The sequence below is a fragment of the Heptranchias perlo genome, chromosome 25, assembly GCF_035084215.1.
Source record: "Heptranchias perlo isolate sHepPer1 chromosome 25, sHepPer1.hap1, whole genome shotgun sequence".
NCBI lineage: Eukaryota > Metazoa > Chordata > Chondrichthyes > Hexanchiformes > Hexanchidae > Heptranchias > Heptranchias perlo.
In genome coordinates this window covers 10,591,146-10,609,807 of record NC_090349.1, presented here as the reverse complement: position 1 = coordinate 10,609,807, position 18,662 = coordinate 10,591,146, and the positions used below count along the sequence as shown (strand labels likewise).

Here is an 18,662-nt window from a genome sequence, read left to right as displayed (position 1 = left end):
TGACAGCTCTGAACTGGGAGCCTCAGTCAGAGCTGATCTTAATTGGACTTCACACCAACCGCCACAGACGACCCGAACCAAACTGAGTGATTGCACAAAGGACAGCAAGCTGTGTTTGTTGCGCTTCTCACAGGGCTCATCTTCCTAAATTCAGCTCAGCACCAACACTAAACCACTCCCTGGGCTTGGACTCAATAAAAGAATGTCAGAAATTACCACACAGGAGTCCATTCGGCCCTCGGTGCCTGTGCTGGCACTTTCTCCAGTAACCCCATTACCCCCAGATCCTTTTATATTCCTGCTTTCCAAATATTTATCCCATTCCCTTTTAAATCTTCTTGTAGTGTCTACCTTAATGGTCACTTCTGGTGAAGGATCCCACAGTCTAATAGCCCTCAGTTCAAGAAGCTTTCTCCTTGGTTCTTCCAATGAGAATCCTCGGTCTCTCTCCGTCCCCATGTTCCCCATTCGCTCACCAGTGGAAACAATCTTTCACAGTTTACCCACAGTAAAGTCCCCAGGTTTCCCTCACCCTTTTGCTGGCTGCTCCTCTAGATGCTGCTACCACTCACCACTTTGCTGCTGCTTCTGGATCTGCAGGAAATGCTGGTCCCGACACCCACCCCATTCCCCAGTCTCCCTTTTGTTTCCCGCCCGAGCCACGGTCCCCTCCCCCCCCCACCCCCGGTCCCCCTACCCCCCCACCCCCGGTCCCCCTACCCTCCGCCCGAGCCCCGGTCCCCTCCTCTCCCCCCCCCCCCCCCAGCCCAAGTACCAGTCCCCTCCTCTCCCCCCCCCAGCCCGAGTACCAGTCCCCTCCTCTCCCCCCCACCCCCCAGCCCGAGTACCAGTCCCCTCCTCTCCCCCCCCCAGCCCGAGTACCAGTCCCCGCCACTCTCCCCCCGCCCGAGTACCAGTCCCTGCCTCTCTCCCCCCGCCCGAGTACCAGTCCCCGCCTCTCCCCCCGCCCGAGTACCAGCCCCCTCCTCTCTCCCCCCGGCCGAGCCCCAGTCCCCTCCTCTCTCCCCCCGCCCGAGCCCCAGTCCCCTCCTCTCTCCCCCCGCCCGAGCCCCAGTCCCATCCTCTCTCCCCCCGCCCGAGCCCCAGTCCCCTCCTCTCCCCCTCTGCCCGAGCCCCAGTCCCCTCCTCTCCCCCTCTGCCCGAGCCCCAGTCCCCTTCTCTACCCCTCTGCCCGAGCCCCAGTCCCCTCCTCCCCCCCTCTGCCCAAGCCCCAGTCCCCTCCTCTCCCCCTCTGCCCGAGCCCCAGTCCCCTTCTCCACCCCCCCGCCCGAGCCCCAGTCCCCTTCTCCACCCCCCCGCCCGAGCCCCAGTCCCCTCCTCTCTCCCCCCGCCCGAGCCCCAGTCCCCTTCTCCACCCCCCCCCCGCCCGAGCCCCAGTCCCCTTCTCCACCCCCCCCCACCCGAGCCCCAGTCCCCTTCTCCACCCCCCCGCCCGAGCCCCAGTCCCCTTCTCCACCCCCCCGCCCGAGCCCCAGTCCCCTTTTCTCCCCCGCCCGAGCCCCAGTCCCCTTTTCTCCCCCGCCCGAGCCCCAGTCCCCTTCTCCACCCCCCCCCGCCCGAGCCCCAGTCCCCTTCTCCACCCCCCCCCCCCCCGCCCGAGCCCCAGTCCCCTTCTCTCCCCCTCCCCGCCTGTGCCTCAGACCCCTTCTCTTCCCCTGACCCCCAGTTCATTTCTCTCCTCTGACACCTCAGTCCCTCTCTCCACCCAATTACGGACTCCCCACTCCTGAGCCCCCGCCAGCCTGTTCACGGTACACCAGCCGGCCTCGGCTTTGTGACGGGTGAAATCACCGAGCCGTCACGGGGTGGGGGTGTTGCTGCGGCGGGAAATTTAAGGTGGGAACATCTCTGGGGCTGCGAGATCCAGGCTTGATTCCGAAACTCACAGGCAACCCTAGGTTTTAAGAAGACTTTTGAAGATGGAGAGAGATAAAGCAAGATAGTGGAGTTTTAGAGAGAGAGAATTCCAGCCTGTAAGGCTCTAATGGCTCAAATCAGTATGACCTACATTGAAGTAGGTCTTAAACTATGTAATGGGGAACTTGGGCCTCCGAGCTTATTAATTTCCATGTGACACATCTATTTTTGGCGGGAGTGCGAGTGATGTCACTGAGACACCACGTGTGACGTGGTGCATTATGGGAGCTGCAGTTCATTCTCCCGAGAGAGCATCCGCTCCCGACTGACTGCGCGGGGCACTATGGGTGTTGTAGTCCTTTAACCTCACGCTTCCCATTGGTTTATGGCACGCTTGCTCCAATGGGACTCCAGGTCCCGGGGTGCCTTGTGATCTTGCCGCTTGAGGTGGCGATGATGGCGGTAGGATTTTTGCTGTGGGCCCCGATGTTTCTCTGAGAGGAAATCGGGAGTGGCCGGGATAGAGTTTGTTGACGTTGTCTCCGGGGGTCATGGCGGGGAAGTCGAAGGTGGCCCCAAGCGTGGATTTCGATCATAGTTGCTCGGATAGTGTCGAATATTTGACCCTGAACTTCGGGCCTTTTGAGACGGTGCACCGCTGGAGGAGGCTGCCGCCCTGCGATGAATTTGTGGGAGCCAGGTAACGAGAGCAGACGGCAGCGGCTACGTCCGGCTTTCGTCCACCGAATCAGTATCCTTAGTGTGCTCCCAAACCACCCTCAATAACCCCACATAAAGCCTTCGCCCCTCAAATACCCCTTACTACACACTAATCCCTCAATAACTCCAATTAAACCCCTTACTACACACTAATCCCTCAATAACTCCACATAAGCCCCTTACTACACACTAATCCCTCAATAACTCCACATAAACCCCTTACTACACACTAATCCCTGAGTAACTCCACATAAACCCCTTACTACACACTAATCCCTCAATAACTCCACATAAACCCCTTACTACACACTAATCCCTCAGTAACTCCAAATAAACCCCTTACTACACACTAATCCCTCAATAACTCCACATAAACCCCTTACTACACACTAATCCCTGAGTAACTCCACATAAACCCCTTACTTCACACTAATCCCTCAATAACTCCACATAAACCCCTTACTACACACTAATCCCTCAATAACTCCACATAAACCCCTTACTACACACTAATCCCTGAGTAACTCCACATAAACCCCTTACTACACACTAATCCCTCAATAACTCCACATAAACCCCTTACCACACACTAATCCCTCAATAACTCCACATAAACCCCTTACTACACACAAATCCCTCAATAACTCCACATAAACCCCTTACTACACACTAATCCCTCAATAACTCCACATAAACCCCTTACTACACACTAATCCCTGAGTAACTCCACATAAACCCCTTACTACACACTAATCCCTGAGTAACTCCACATAAACCCCTTACTACACACTAATCCCTCAATAACTCCACATAAACCCCTTACCACACACTAATCCCTCAATAACTCCACATAAACCCCTTACTACACACAAATCCCTCAATAACTCCACATAAACCCCTTACTACACACTAATCCCTCAATAACTCCACATAAACCCCTTACTACACACTAATCCCTCAATAACTCCACATAAACCCCTTACTACACACTAATCCCTCAATAACTCCACATAAACCCCTTACTACACACTAATCCCTCAATAACTCCACATAAACCCCTTACTACACACTAATCCCTCAATAACTCCACATAAACCCCTTACTACACACTAATCCCTCAATAACTCCACATAAACCCCTTACTACACACAAATCCCTCAATAACTCCACATAAACCCCTTACTACACACTAATCCCTCAATAACTCCACATAAACCCCTTACTACACACTAATCCCTGAGTAACTCCACATAAACCCCTTACTACACACTAATCCCTCAGTAACTCCAAATAAACCCCTTACTACACACAAATCCCTCAGTAACTCCACATAAACCCCTTACTACACACACATCCCGCAGTAACTCCACATAAATCCCTTACTATACACTAAACCCTCAATAACTCCACATAAATCCCTTAGTATACACTAAACCCTCAATAACTCCACATAGACCCCTTGCTACCCACTAATCCCTCAATAACTGCACAAAAGCAGGCTTTAAACTAATTTGGGAGGGGCACCAGGATGAAGCATTAGAAACGAGATACAAGGTGCACAGAGGACTGGGAGAAACAAACAGCATCAGAATAAAGAGTAGTTCAGAAATAGGAGGGATCAGACAGGGGGGAAATGTGAGGCAGGCTAAGATTGGTTTAGAGTGCATGTGCGTAAATGCACAGACAAGGTAAATGAGGTTGGTGAGCTGCAGGCACAAGAAGCTACGTGGGATTATGATATAGTGGCAATAATGGAGACCTGGCTCAAACCTCCCAAACCCGTGACCTCTGCCATCTCGAAGGACAAGAGCAGCCGGCGCATGGGAACAACACCACCCACACGTTCCCCTCCAAATCTCACCATCCCAACTTGGAAATATATCGCCGTTCCTTCATTGTCGCTGGGTTAAAATCCTGGAACTCCCTTCCTAACAGCACTGTGGGAGAACCTTCACCACACGGACTGCAACGGTTCAAGAAGGCGGCTGACCACCACCTTCTCAAGGGCAATTAGGGATGGGCAATAAATGCTGGCCTTGCCAGCGACGCCCACATCCCATGAACAAATTTTTAAAAAAACAATGGGAGGAATAGGCACTTAATATTCCTTGGTACAATGTATTTAGGAAAGATAGGGAAGGAAAGAAAGGTGGTGGGGGATGGCAGTATTGATCAAAGACACGGTTACAGGACTAGACGAGGATGATGTACTTGAGGGTTCAAAGACAGAATCTATTTGGTTAGAATTGGCAAATTGCAGAAAGATGCAAGAACTTTAGTGATAATGGTGGATTTCAACTATCCTAATATAGAGTGGGAAAATAACAGTGTAGTGTAAAGGTAAAAAGGGGTTGGAATTCCAGAAATGTGTACAAGAGAACTTTCAGCCCAGTGAGGAAGGAAGCAGTTCTGGGGAATGGGCATGTTTCAGTGGGAGAGTATTTGGGAAACAGTGATCACAATATCATTAGGTTTAGTGTAGTTATGGAAAAGATCAAGGAAAAATCAAATGTGAAAATACTCAACTGGAGGAGGACAAATTTCAGCCATGATCTTATCAAATGGCGGAGCAGGCACGAGGGGCTGAATGGCCTACTCCTGTTCCTATGTTCCTATGAGTTGGAAAGGGATCTGGCCCAGGTGGACTGGAATCAAAGATTGGCAGGTAAAACAGTAAATGATAAAGGGGAGGCCTTCAAAGAGGAGGTAGATTGGGTACAGACTAGACATATGCCAATGAGGGGAAAGGCAGGGCACCATCAACGAGAGCTCCCTGAATGACTAAAGATATAGAGATTAAAATGAAATAGAAAAAGGAGGCTTATGATAAATGTCGGGTTCATAATTCAGTAGAGAACCAAGCTGAATACAAAAAGTACAGGGAAGAACTGAAAAAGGAAATAAGAGGGGCAAAGAGGGAGAGTATGAGAATAGATTGTCAAATGAGGAGAGATTGGGTCGACTAGTCCTGTATCCACTAGAGTTTAGAAGAATGAGAGGGGATCTCATTGAAATGTATAAAATTCTGACAGGGCTAGACAGACTGGATGCAGGGAGGCTGTTTACCCTGGCTGGGGGATTCCAGAACGAGGGGTCACAGTCTCAGAATACGGGGTAGGACGGTTAGGACTGAGATGAGGAGACATTTCTTCACTCAGAGGGTGGTGAACCTGTGACATTCCCTACCACAGAAGGCTGTGGAGGCCAAGTCACTGAATATATTTAAGAAGGAGATAGATAGATTTCTAGACACAAAAGGCATCAAGGGGTATGGGGAGAGAGCGGGAATATGGTATTGAGATAGAGGATCAGCCATGATCATGTTGAATGGCGGAGCAGGCTCGAAGGGCCGAATGGACGACTCCTGCTCCTATTTTCTATGTTTCTATTAGGGGATAACATAAAAGGGATCCCAAAAGTCTTTTATAAACATAAAAATAGCAGAAGGGTGAGGACGATTAGGGACCATAAAGGAGATCTCCTTGTGGAGGCAGAGGGCATGGCTGAGATACTAAATGAGTACTTTGCATCTGTCTTCACGAAAGAAGAGGATGCTGCTAATGTCACAGTAAAGGAGGGGGTAGTAGGGAAATTGGATAGGATAAAAATAGATAGAGGAGGTACATAAAAAGTTGGCAGTAGTCAAAGTAGAAAAGCCACCTGGTCTGGATGGGATGCATCCTAGGTTGCTGAGAGAAGTAAGGGTGGAAATTGAGGAGGCTCTGACCACAATGTTCCAATTGTTCTTAGATATGGGAGTGGTGCTAGAGAATTGGAAGATTGCAAATGTTACACTGTTCAAAAAAGGGGAGAGGGATAAACCTGGCAACTACAGACCAGTCCGCCTAACGTTGGTGATAGGGAAACTTTTAGAGACATTAATTCTGGACAAAATTAATTGGCACTTGGAAAAATATGGGTTAATAAATGAAAGCCGCATGGATTTGTTAAAGGCAAATCATGTTTGACTAACTTGATTTGAGTTCTTTGAGGTAATGGAGCGGATTTATGAGGGTAGTGCAGTTGATGTTGTGTATATGGATTTTCAAAAGGTGTTTGATAAAGTACCACATCATAGACTTGTTATAAAATTGAAGCCCAGGAGAATAAAGGGGCAGTGGCTGCGTGGATACGAAATAGGCTAAGGGACAGAAAGCAGAGAGTAGTAGTGAACGATTGTTTCTCAGACTGGAGGGAAGCGTGCAGTGGTGTTCCCTAGGGGTCGGTGTTGGGACCACTGCTGTTTTTGATATTTATTAATGACCAGGACTTGGGTATATAGGGCATAATTTCAAAGTTTGCAGATGACACATAACTCAGAAATGTAGCAAACAGTGAGGGGAGGACATAGACAAACTAGTGAAATGGGCAGACACATGACAGATTAAATATAACGCAGAGAAGTGTGAAGTGATTTATTTTGGTAGGAAGAATGAGGAGAGGCAATATAAACTAAATGGTACAATTTTAAAGGGGGTGCAAGAACAGAGAGACCTGGGGATGTATGTACACAAGCCTTTGAAGGTGGCAGGACAAGTTGAGAAGGCTGTTAAAAGGGAAACGGGATTCTTGACTTTATAAATAGAGGCATAAGAGTACAAAAGCAAGGAAGTTATTCTAAACCTCTATAATACACTGATAAGGCCCCAGCTGGAATATTGTGTCCAATTCTGGACACCACACTTTAGGAAGGATGTCAAGGCCTCAGAGAGTGTGCAGAAGAGTTTTCCTAGAATATATCAGGGATGGAGAGATTAGAGAAACTGGGATTTTTCTCCTTAGAGCAGAGAAGGTTAAGGGGTGATTTGATAGAGATGTTCAAAATCATGAAGGGTTTTGATAGAGTAAATAAGGAGAAACAGTTTTCAGTGCCAGAAGGGTCAGTAACCAGAGGACACAGATTTAAGGTAATTAGCAAAAGAACCAGAGGTGACATGAGGGGAAAAAATTTTACAGAGAAGATTGCACTGCCTGAACGGGTGGTGGAAACCAATTCAGTTATAACTTTCAAAGGGGAATTGGATAAATACTTGAAGTGGAAAAATTTGCAGGAGGTATGAGAAAGGAGCAGGGGAGTGGGACTAATTGGATAGCTCTTTCAAAGAGCCGGCACAGGCACGATGGGCCGAATGATCACCTTCTGTGCTGTATCATTCTATGATTCTATAAACTCCTTACTACACACTAATCCATCTATAACTCCATATAAACCTCTTACTGCACACTAATCCCTCAACAGCCCCACGTAAACCCTTTACTGCATACAAATCCCTCCACATAAACCACTTACTACGTATAAATCCCTCAATAATGCCGCACAAACACCTCAATAACTAGGCTAAACCTTTCAGTAATCCCAAACTGTTCAGTACCATCTCTTGTCCACAAATCTTCAGTATCTCCTACGTTACAATAGTAACTATATTTCAAAAGTACTTCATTGGCTGTAAAGCGCTTTGGGATGTCCTGAGGTTATGAAAAGTGCTATATAAATGCAAGTCTTTCTTTCTTTCCTCACCTCAGAAAATGCATGGGCTTCCTTACTAACCAGTTCCCCATAAACCACTTCCATTCTCTGTTACTAATAAATAAACTCCATTTCAGATCTGAGAGGTGAAAGGACAGAGTTCTAACCCACTGTTTCAGCTGGTCCTCATCAAAGTGAATTTCAATATTTGTTAGCTCAGTATATTGGGACAATTATCTAGGATCTCTATTTATGTTTCTGTTCTACATGGAGTGGGTGAAAATATTGACACCAATACCCTGTAGAATTGTTATTGATGCTGATGTTCTCTCTTCTTCAGACGAAGCAAGCATACTGTTGTGGCCTATAAGGATGCAATCTATGTATTTGGAGGAGACAACGGGTACGTATTGAACTATTCCCATTGAGGAATGAGTGCCAATAGTCTAAAAAGTACATCATGTAGATAGAGGAACAGCTCTACAACCAAAGCTGATCTTTGCTAAGTGATTATGTATGTTGAGTCAACGCAATATCGTTTACCATGATTATAGACCCAGTGAGCAGAGTAGCGTTTGGTACAGTGATATATATTGTGCCATTACTGTACTTTACGGAGACAGGTAGGACTGACTGAGTTTCAGGTTGCTGTTGTAACTATTTTCAGAATAGATCGAGCAGAGCAAACAATTGAGCAGAGATTCATGGAAGGGACTATCGTCCTACTGAAGATCTTTAGCAGCCCGAACATGTTAAATCTATCGTGAAAACTTTTAACGTACACAGAAACAAAGGCAACCATTTAGAATGATACAGACAAACTCTCCATAAAAACAGAAATTACTGAAGCCACAATATCTGCTGTCTCATAATTGATCTGTGTATGATCTCGCCCTGTGTTTTCTTAGCATTCATTTATAGTCTTAGAGACACACACTTATCCTGCTGCTAAAGTGTAACTCGTAGTTTTACATGGTGTATATATAACAGTGCATGCTTTGACTAAGCTTGATCAGTGCCAAAGGAGGTTCAATAAAATATAAATAAATCTTGTGCCTAGTACATTTCCATCATACTCCAGATGTCACGCTTTGTTACAGATGCAAAGCAATCTTGCAAGAGAAAAAATGCCAGTCATTTCACAATGAGTTTTTCTGACTTCTGCGAGTGACTAGGGATTTACAACCCTTGTCAATCTCAAGAGAAGCGATCAGTGGCCTTCTAATTGACCCCAGGATGCCTCTTAAGAGGAATTGGTCTCTGGTCTCGAGGTAATGTTCCTTTTCTTGTAGAACAGTTTCCCTTGACTTGTGGTGAGTAGTGTTACGGGAGAGCCACTAGTGTTTTGTGATGTAAACAACTATTTTCTGTGAATCTACAATGAATATTATGCAGTGACGTGTCAGATAGATTACACTTACTCTATCACAGCAGATAATGTAAATGGAAGCTTGGAAACCATCAGTAGTTGCAAGTTTAACATTGTACTTTTAAGGGTTGCTGAGAAATGGAACACTTTTCCTGCTTTTTGCCCCAGGTGTCAGTATTGTCCTTTCAGGTTGGGTAGACTGTAAGACCATAAGAGATAGGAGCAAGAGTAGGCCATTCGGCCCCTCGAGCCTGTCCGCCATTCAGTGAGACCATGGCTGGTCTGATTTTTACCCCAACTCCATTTTCCCGCCCTTTCCTCATATCCTTTGACTCTCTTGCTGATCAAAAATTTGTCTAACTCAGCCTTGAATGTATTCAATGACTCAGTCTCCACAGCTTTTTGGGGTAAAGAATTCCAAAGATTCATGACCCTCTGGGAGAAGAAATTCCTCCTCATTTCCATCTTAAACGGGCGACCCCTTATTCTGAGACTATGCCCCCTAGTTTTAGATTCCCCCATGAGGGGTAACATTCTCTCAGCATCTACCCTATCGAGTCCTCTCAGAATCTTGTATGTTTCAATAAGATCTCCTGACATTCTTCTAAACTCCAATGAGTATAGACCCAACCTGTTCAATCTTTCCTCATAAGACAACCCTTCCATACCCGGAATCAACCTAGTGAACCTTCTCTGAACTGCCTCCAATGCAAGTATGTCCTTTCTTAAATAAGGGCACCAGAACTGTACTCAGTACTCCAGGTGTGGTCTCACCAGCACCCTGTACAGTTGTAGCATGACTTCCCTGTTTTTATACTCCATCCCCCTAGGTATACCACAAGTTTGATGCAGAGTAAATAGGCCTCCACACTGACCCATAGTCCAATAGTTAAAGTACATAATATTGGCTGAGTTATGTAATTTATAGGAGCAAAAATCATGAAACTTGGGTAAATATTGTGCTGAGTTATGTGATTTTTTTGTTCAGGTATGTTATGAACATTAACTGCAGGGGTACCAACAGATACTTGCAGGCCAGTTATAGTATGGATTGTATGTAGACTAAAGCTTCCTATATCTCCCAGGAGAGCAAAGGTACGGGTTAAACCAGAAGCAAAATACTGCAGATGCTGGAAATCTGAAATAAAAAAAGAAAACGCTGGAATTACTCAGCAGGTCAGGGAGCATCCGTGGAGAGAGAAATTGTGTTAACGTTTCAGGTCAATGACCTTTCGTCAGAACTGGAAGAAGTTAGAGATTTAACAGTTTTTAAGCAAGTACAGAGCCAGGGAAAGGTGGAGGGTGGGAAGGGGAGGAAAGAACAGAACGAAACAAAAGGGAAGGCCTGTAATAGAATGGAGGGCAGAAGTGATTAAATGACAAAAGGGATAATGGTACAAGACAAAGGGGGTGGTAATGGGACAAGTAAAACAAAAGAAAAAATGGGAGCAGTGGTTATGATCTGAAGTTATTGAAATCAATGTTGAGTCCGGAATGTTTCGACTCAACATTAATCCGGACTCAATATTTATTTCAATAACTTCAGATCATAACCACTGATCCTATTTTTTTCGGACAGCAGGTCCTGGTAATGGTTCTGCTGTTGCCATTTACAGCTCCTCTAGACCCATCTTTTGTTTCTTTACTTGTCCCATTACCACCCCCTTTGCTTGCACCATCATCCCTTTTGTCATTTAATCACTCCTGCCCTCAATCTTATTACCTTTTGTTTTGTTCTTTCCTCCCCTCCCCTTCTCTTTCCCCCCCTCCCACCCCCCACACCTTTCCCTGGGTCTGTACTTGCTTAAAAACTGTTAAATCTCTAACTTCTTCCAGTTCTGACAAAAGGTCTTCGACATGAAACGTTAACTCAATTTCTCTCTCCACAGATGCTGCCTGACCTGCTGAGTATTTCCAGCATTTTCTGTATTTAAATATGGATTAGTTGGATGGTGAGCTCCCTCAACACTGCTTCAAATGATCCTGTGTTCTTTCTGAAAGAGATTGTATATTTTTGATGTCTTGTCCTATGGGTTTGCACCTACTCAGAATTGCTGAGTTGAGTGTATCCGAAACTCACATAGGGCCTTTATAGCCAGCAAAGAACATTCTTATCCCATCAGTCTGGCTTGCATTCAAGCCTAGCATAGATAACTTGCTGCACCACTCAGTTGCCCCAACTCTGAAAGTAGCTTTTAGAAACTTTAAGTGCTGATGACTATTCCATTGGCAAAAATAATCTGTCAAATTTAAGTGTGCTTAGCTACATGAACTAAATAAAATAGCCCCGTTGCATTGAGATGAAACTGTAACCATTTGTTTTCTAGCCTAATATAGTTGTAAAATACAGGGCAAGAACATGATCAGGGCGTTCATGTGCACTCAGGCATAATTGAATATTACAGAATTTGAAGGACTTCAGAACACTGCGGACGTTTTTTGCATGCCAGTATATCATTTTGAAATACTTTGTGATAAACATTGGAAACCAAGTACTTGCCAAAAAAAAAATGCTGCACTGGTAATTGAATGGTTTGGTAAAAATGCCAATAGGCATTAGCAGGCTGCTGCATGGCTCCCTGGCAGAATTCAGCATTGAATTTCGTACAGTTGCGGCACAGGTGTAGATGAATCCTTCAGGTAGACAAAAAAAGACTTGTTACTTAAAGGGGGGACCCCAATGAAACCAAATTGGTCTTCCATGTTGAATGATCTTTCAACTCTTTTGTTTTTCTGCAGAAAGAACATGTTAAATGACCTGTTAAGATTTGATGTGAAGGACTGCTCTTGGTGCAGGTTTGTACAACAACAATATGCATCTATATAACACCTTTAAATGGAAAGAAAAGTCCTAAGGCGCTTTACAAAAAGGCATAAGGAAATGGATGCTGACCCAGGAAGAGAGCAGTTGGGAAGGGTGACCAAAAGTTTTAGTAAAATAGATGGGTGAAAAGAGAGCAAGAGGTAAAACTGATCCCTTTACCATTGGACCAGAGGGAAAGAAGAAATCCTGAGATGTATGTGGAAGAGAGAGAAAGAGAGTGGGAGGGAAAAAAAGGAGAAAGAAAAAGAGGAAAAAAGAAAGGAGAAAGAAACAAAGAAATAGATAGGTTTTGGGACGGAGTTCCAGATGGTAGGACCAAGATGGCTGAGGGCTTCACCATCGGTGGTGTGGCGAGGTGGGGATAATACAACAGGATATACCAGATCTCCTACTATGATCCAGAATTGACAATAACCGCCAGACACCCAGATGTTGATTAAGTAGCTCCTCTCTTTTTCTCTTTCTTTTCTCTCTCCTCTCTATTTCTCCTTTTCTTTCTCCTTTCTTTTTTCCTCTTTTTCTTTCTCCTTTTTTTCCCCTCTCGCTCTCTTTCTGTCCCACATGCATCCCAGGATTTCTTCATTCCCTCTGGTCCAATGGTAAAGGGATCACTTTTTCCACTTGCTCTCTTTTCATGAGATATATCCAGTGGAAGGTTGTGATATCCTACTCTGAAATAAGATCTTTCCCAACACTGAGACTGGATTAGGATATTTTGACCAACTGAAAATTGTATTCAGTCTAGCATTTTAGGACCATAACATATCTTAATTGTGCACTTGGTGAAAAAATTCATACTGTCAATAGGGTCAGGTGAACCTTAATTTGCTACCACCACTGGGCACTTTAATAGTAGTCCAATATCTGCAAGTAATCAGGAACTGTGGTTGAATAAATCAAATTTATTGTATTGTATTCCAGGACTTCCACCAGTGTTTTCCATTTTGTGCTTCTGTCCATTCTTGGTGAATTTTGCTAGTCAGTGGCCTGGAAAATAATCAGTACTCGCCAAATTATTCGTGTGTAATGTTTCCAACTTTTACTCCACGGTGTGTAATTTAAGAGCTTGGTCATTATACAACTAACTTTATCTTTATTGATTTTATTTTAAACAATAGTTCTTAGTAACATTGAAAACAATGTTGATTTGTTTCTGGCTTTCTTGGTCAGGGCTTTCACAACAGGGACTCCACCTGCACCGAGGTACCACCACTCGGCTGTGGTGTATGGAAGCAGCATGTTTGTGTTTGGTAAGTCTCGCTAATGACTAGGGCTCTGGGGATACTTCTACTTATGGATTTCTGCACTGAGGAGACTTATTTCATCATTTCAAGTTTGCATTCTGACAGTTACATATATCTGGTCGTTATTTTAAAGCTAGAGAAAATGATCTCACTAGTCTGATCTTGAGGTTTTTTTTGTTCATCCCTCTTTCCTTTTCTCCTGCATGTCCCACCCAGCTTTAGAGAATGGGAGTTCTGTCCGATCAGTGGATAGTAACTGTGGCACATGCTTATTGTTGTCATTAACATATTCTACACTGGCGGTGCTCCCAGACTATCATCGGGCTTTTCCTGCAGTCTGCTGTGTTTTCCTGTAGGTGCGAATGCATTCAAAACTGGGCTTTCATATTATGATCCTGATCTACAGTTGCACGACCAGAAGGATTCCAGAAACATTGCAGTTATAGCTCTCTGTTGCTTAGTAATAATGAAAAAATATCTGTCATTAGCAATTTACTAAAAGCACTACTTAAAATACGTTGCTGCTGTTATAATAGTTATAATGACTCTTCCTTGTAAAGGAGATATGGACTTGTATAGTTAAAGAACTTGCATTCATATAGCACCTTTTCAGGATGTCCCAGTCAATGAAGTACTTTTGAAGTGTAGTCACTGTTGTAATGTAGGGATATATGGTAGCCAATATGTGCACAGCAAGGTCCCACGAGCAGCAATGAGATAAGTGACCAAATAACCTGTTTTTAGTGATGTTGGTTGAGGGGTAAATGTTGGCCAGGAGAACTACCCATTTCTTCAAATAGTGCCATGGGATCTTTTACGTCCACCTGAGAGGGCAGACAGAGCCTCGGTTTAATCTGTAAGATGGCACCTCCAGACAGTGCAGTACTCCCTCAGTACGACACTGAAGCATCAGCCGAGATTATGTGCTCAAGTCTCAGGAGTAGGTCTTGATCCACAACTTTTTGACTCAGGCGAGAGTGCTACTACTGAGCCAAAAATGGTTAGATTCTGCAAATCTTAGTGAAAAAGTAAAGTGCAGTCCAAAGCAGGAAGCAAGCTCCTGGTATGGGTGGAAATGGCCTGGTTTATGACGCTTACTCTGTCAGTTCAACAATGATCTTGATGAGTTATCTTTCCCTGTAAAGGTGGCTACACTGGAGACATTTACTCCAACTCCAACCTAAAGAATAAGAATGATCTGTTTGAGTACAAGTTTGCCACAGGCCAGTGGACAGAATGGAAGGTCGAGGGCAGGTGAGGTTTGTCAGTTATTGTGCCGAGTGTTGATGTTGACCACTCTGAAAGAGAACGTTTAGCACCATAATCCGTGAGCTAGAAGGTGGGGGGAGATTAAGGTGATCTAATGAAGCTCCTCCTTTCTGTGCTGTAAGGATTTATGTTCTGGTGTAAACTTCACATCAGCTTTAATTGACTGAGTCTCTTTGTCATCTGAGCATGTTGGAGACCAGATATGCAAGTGCACCACTGCAGCAACTTAATGACTTGTGGTGTGACTTACTTCCATAAGACGGGTAAAACAAAATGGTAAATTCAGTATATATATATATATATATATATATATATATAAAATTTAAAATTGCTTTAAGTCTTTCCATTTCTTAATTGATACCCCCCTCCCCCCACTGCATGCACGTTTATCTGCAGTAAGGCTGGCACACAACCTGCCCCAAGGCTGTGCTACTATAACCAGGAATGGGGAAGAGTGTTAATGTGCCATGGGGTGATTTACTCTTTGAATCCCTCCCCCCATCACCACCCTTAAGATGGGAGATAGTGCATTCGTGCATAGAATGCAAACTCAAACCCGTAAAATTTACTTCAAAATATTTGGTCATTTTCTAGTAATTAACTGCATTATTACCCAATAAATGTGCACTTTTATAGTAACCTTTCATTCTTTTTATGTTGATATCATTTTGCATCAATTATATGGAACAGACTGGTCATTAATGTCTGCCAGGACACCCACCACTATCAAAACAGAATAAAGCAACCCTCAAGCAGATATGTATGAATGATTTCATTTTGGGTTTCAGATGATGGCTATAATCCATTCAAGCTTCATGCCATTATCTGTGCTCCTTAATTAGAATTCCAGCTTGTATCCCACGCTTCAGGCACTTCTTTCACGTGTAAACCATCTGAACTCCTCAACTGGATTATATGCTGTAACCCCCTGATGAGGGTCCATTGCTGGATGAATATATATCTTATGCTTTGTAGACACTGCTGTATGTCTATAACAGTGAATCCTTTACTGATTTATTATATAGAAATTTTCAGCTGCAAAATGTATTTTTAATGCAGGTTGCCAGTTGCAAGGTCAGCTCATGGAGCCACGGTTTATAGTGACAAACTCTGGATATTTGCAGGCTACGATGGCAATGCAAGGTAAGCTGGACATTAAATAAGAGCAGTTTCTCAAAGTGCTAGCTTGTTAGTTTGAATTACAACATTGACCAGCAATTGGCACTTAAATATCCAATTGCACTGGATTCCTGTTGGGCATCAGGTCAAGATGGACTAAAATGTTACACAGAATCAGACTCCATGTAATAAGGCTGACTGTGTAAGGACCATAACCAGCCTGTGTGTAAACTGTAACCAGACTTTATTTAATGGTCTGGTTGCCTCCTATTTCTAGACCAACTTTTCATTGCTGATTTAAGAAAGAAAATTGGGACTTGGTAAAATTGACGTGACGTGACTTTGCCAGGAATTTGCTTACATCAGGATTGCATTTATTGCATAATGCAGAAGGGAATCAGACAATCCCTGGAAGCAGTGAAGAGATCGGACATTAGGCTGATCCCTAGTGTCAGAGAACTTGAGTTATGTGGAAAGTAAGAAAAAAATTGGACTTTTTAGCCTTGAAAGGGAATGAATGAGGGGGCCACCTTTTATAGAGGTATATAAGATACTCAGTGAAGGTTAATCCTGAGCACTTGATTACAGGACAGATACAAACTGGTATGGGGCAAGTTCAGGGCTGATGGTCAGGAAGCACTTCACACAAAGAGCATTCAATACCTGGAATGTCTTCCAGGAAGGTATCGGAGGCAAAACCTTGGAGTTATTCAGCAGACAATTCGATGCTGCAGTTGGTGTTGGGAATCATTTTTATGGAAGAATGAGTTAGATGGGCCAAATGGTGGCCTGCCTCATCTGTACTTGCCTTAGTGATTCCACAGCTACCTATTTTACTGTATTCCTTTCTTTTTGTAGTTACTCTCCTCTAGCCTATAGACCAGCATAAGCAGAATATGAGAAACTCCATAGATTGTGTTTCAGATGCTGTTCCCTGCAGCTTCAGGAGCCACTCCTGTGTGGTGTGCCTTGGTCTGAGTGCAATGTTGCGTTGACCTGTACGAGTGATAGTATTCCTGCAATTGTTCTTCCTACCCTTCCCCAGCTGTGGAGAATCCAAAGCCCAGAAGATGTAGCAAAGTAGAAAATGGAAACTTTGCAACTGCGTGTGGTATAAAAACTGCAGCACACTGATGATGCAGTAGCTGTTTGGAAGCTAGAACTGTCTCTTATATTAAAAAAAAGAATATATTTTCCGTAGAGGGATAACTTTTGGTCTTTGGTTTTCTTGAACGTAGCAATACACAGCACAGCATAAAAGAACCAAAAGTCGATGCATTTGCCTCCTGATTCTATTTTCTCCTGCCCTCTCCCACATTATGACTGCTCCCCATGTTGCCAGTGAGGACTGTGAGGTAGTCTGGGCTGTCCTTCAGCCAGGCTTCCTTCATGTTTGAGAATCTATGGGCCCCTGAAAATCCTTGGTGTTCTGTGTACATAAGAAAAATCAAGGATGAGAAAAACTCATCTCTCTAGTACCCTATCTCCTTGATATCAAACTGCTTTTTGAACATCCTGAATGTTTTTCCTCTCTGGTATCCTACCTGGAAGACTATACTAAACTTTTTATCGATCTGAGTAAAGAAGTTCTTCTTAATATATCTGTTTTACATTTACTTCTCACTAAGTTAAATTCTCTGGTACAGCTTTTCTGTCATTTCTTGAAGTAATATTTTGGCTTTATGAAATAATATTCTGGCTTTATTTTGCTGATCACTCAATACTTCATGTACCTTGAGATTCCTCCTTCCCCCTTAACCACCTTTTTTAGCTTCTCTAATCTTTCTCATACCCTTCCCTCACACTTGGAATCAATCTTCTCAATGCCTGTACCTTTTTTGGCATGGTGACCAGAGCTGAACGTAATAATCCCATGTATGTTCCGACCAGTGCAATGTGAAGCTTTAGCATAACCTCTCGAGACTATTACTCCACAAACTTACACTCTATTCTGGCTATATATATCCCAGAATTCTAATGGATTTTTTGATCAATTTCCTAATCAGCAAATTTAATAATATTATGAAAAGCAAAATAACTGCAGATGCTGGAAATCTGATGTAAAAACAGACAATGCAGGAAAAACTCAGCAGGTCAGGTAGCATCTGTGGAGAGAGGAAGGTAGGGTTAATGTTTCAGGTCAATGACCTTTCATCAGGGGTTAACCCTACCTTCCTTTCTCCACAAATGCTGCCTGACCTGCTGAGTGTTTCCAGCATTTTCTGTATTTATATTGATAATATTACCGTTGCTTTAAGTATACAGATTAGAAACAGGACTCCAAACATTGACTGCAAGACTTGTCAATATCTCCCCAATGTGATATTCCACATCTTACAAGTAGCTTTGTATCCTTTTTTAATACCAACTTCTTTTGCTATAGTCATCTCCTAGGCACTTTTTGCACCTCCTAAAACCTTTTTTTAACCTGTTTTGGCAGTCTTATGCTTCACTAAGTTTGCCACCCCTTTTTCTCCTACCTACTTTGTTCAATTTATTTTTCTTCTTCCCGTTTTAATTGCCCTAATCATTCATTTTGTGGACTTCATTTTCTTGGGTGTTTTGCATTTATTCAACACTAATAGAGCTTCTTCAATCTTGCAGCAGTATTTCTCAGTTAATTTCTTTTAATTCATCCTAAGAAATTTGTCTTTTTAAAATCATTAAGTTGTATTCCTGACTTAATACTTAAACTGACAATTTATACTGTGATATTTGGAACTCATTTTAGATTAACAAGATACTGCACATTAGCAGGACTGTACAATGAAA

At 43.7% G+C, this 18,662-nt stretch overlaps 1 protein-coding gene across 1 annotated transcript in view; it reads left to right on the top strand.

Moving 5' to 3' along the window:
• Positions 1 to 2,310: 2,310 nt before the first annotated feature.
• The window catches only part of lztr1 (leucine zipper like post translational regulator 1), a 53,416-nt gene continuing 37,064 nt past the window's right edge, over positions 2,311 to 18,662 (top strand). The window contains exons 1-6 of the mRNA XM_068005584.1: positions 2,311 to 2,578; positions 8,406 to 8,468; positions 12,174 to 12,230; positions 13,429 to 13,508; positions 14,648 to 14,756; positions 15,831 to 15,914. Coding sequence (XP_067861685.1) covers positions 2,430 to 2,578; positions 8,406 to 8,468; positions 12,174 to 12,230; positions 13,429 to 13,508; positions 14,648 to 14,756; positions 15,831 to 15,914 — 542 coding nt within the window. The 5' untranslated portion in view covers positions 2,311 to 2,429. The remainder of the gene's footprint in view (positions 2,579 to 8,405; positions 8,469 to 12,173; positions 12,231 to 13,428; positions 13,509 to 14,647; positions 14,757 to 15,830; positions 15,915 to 18,662) is intronic.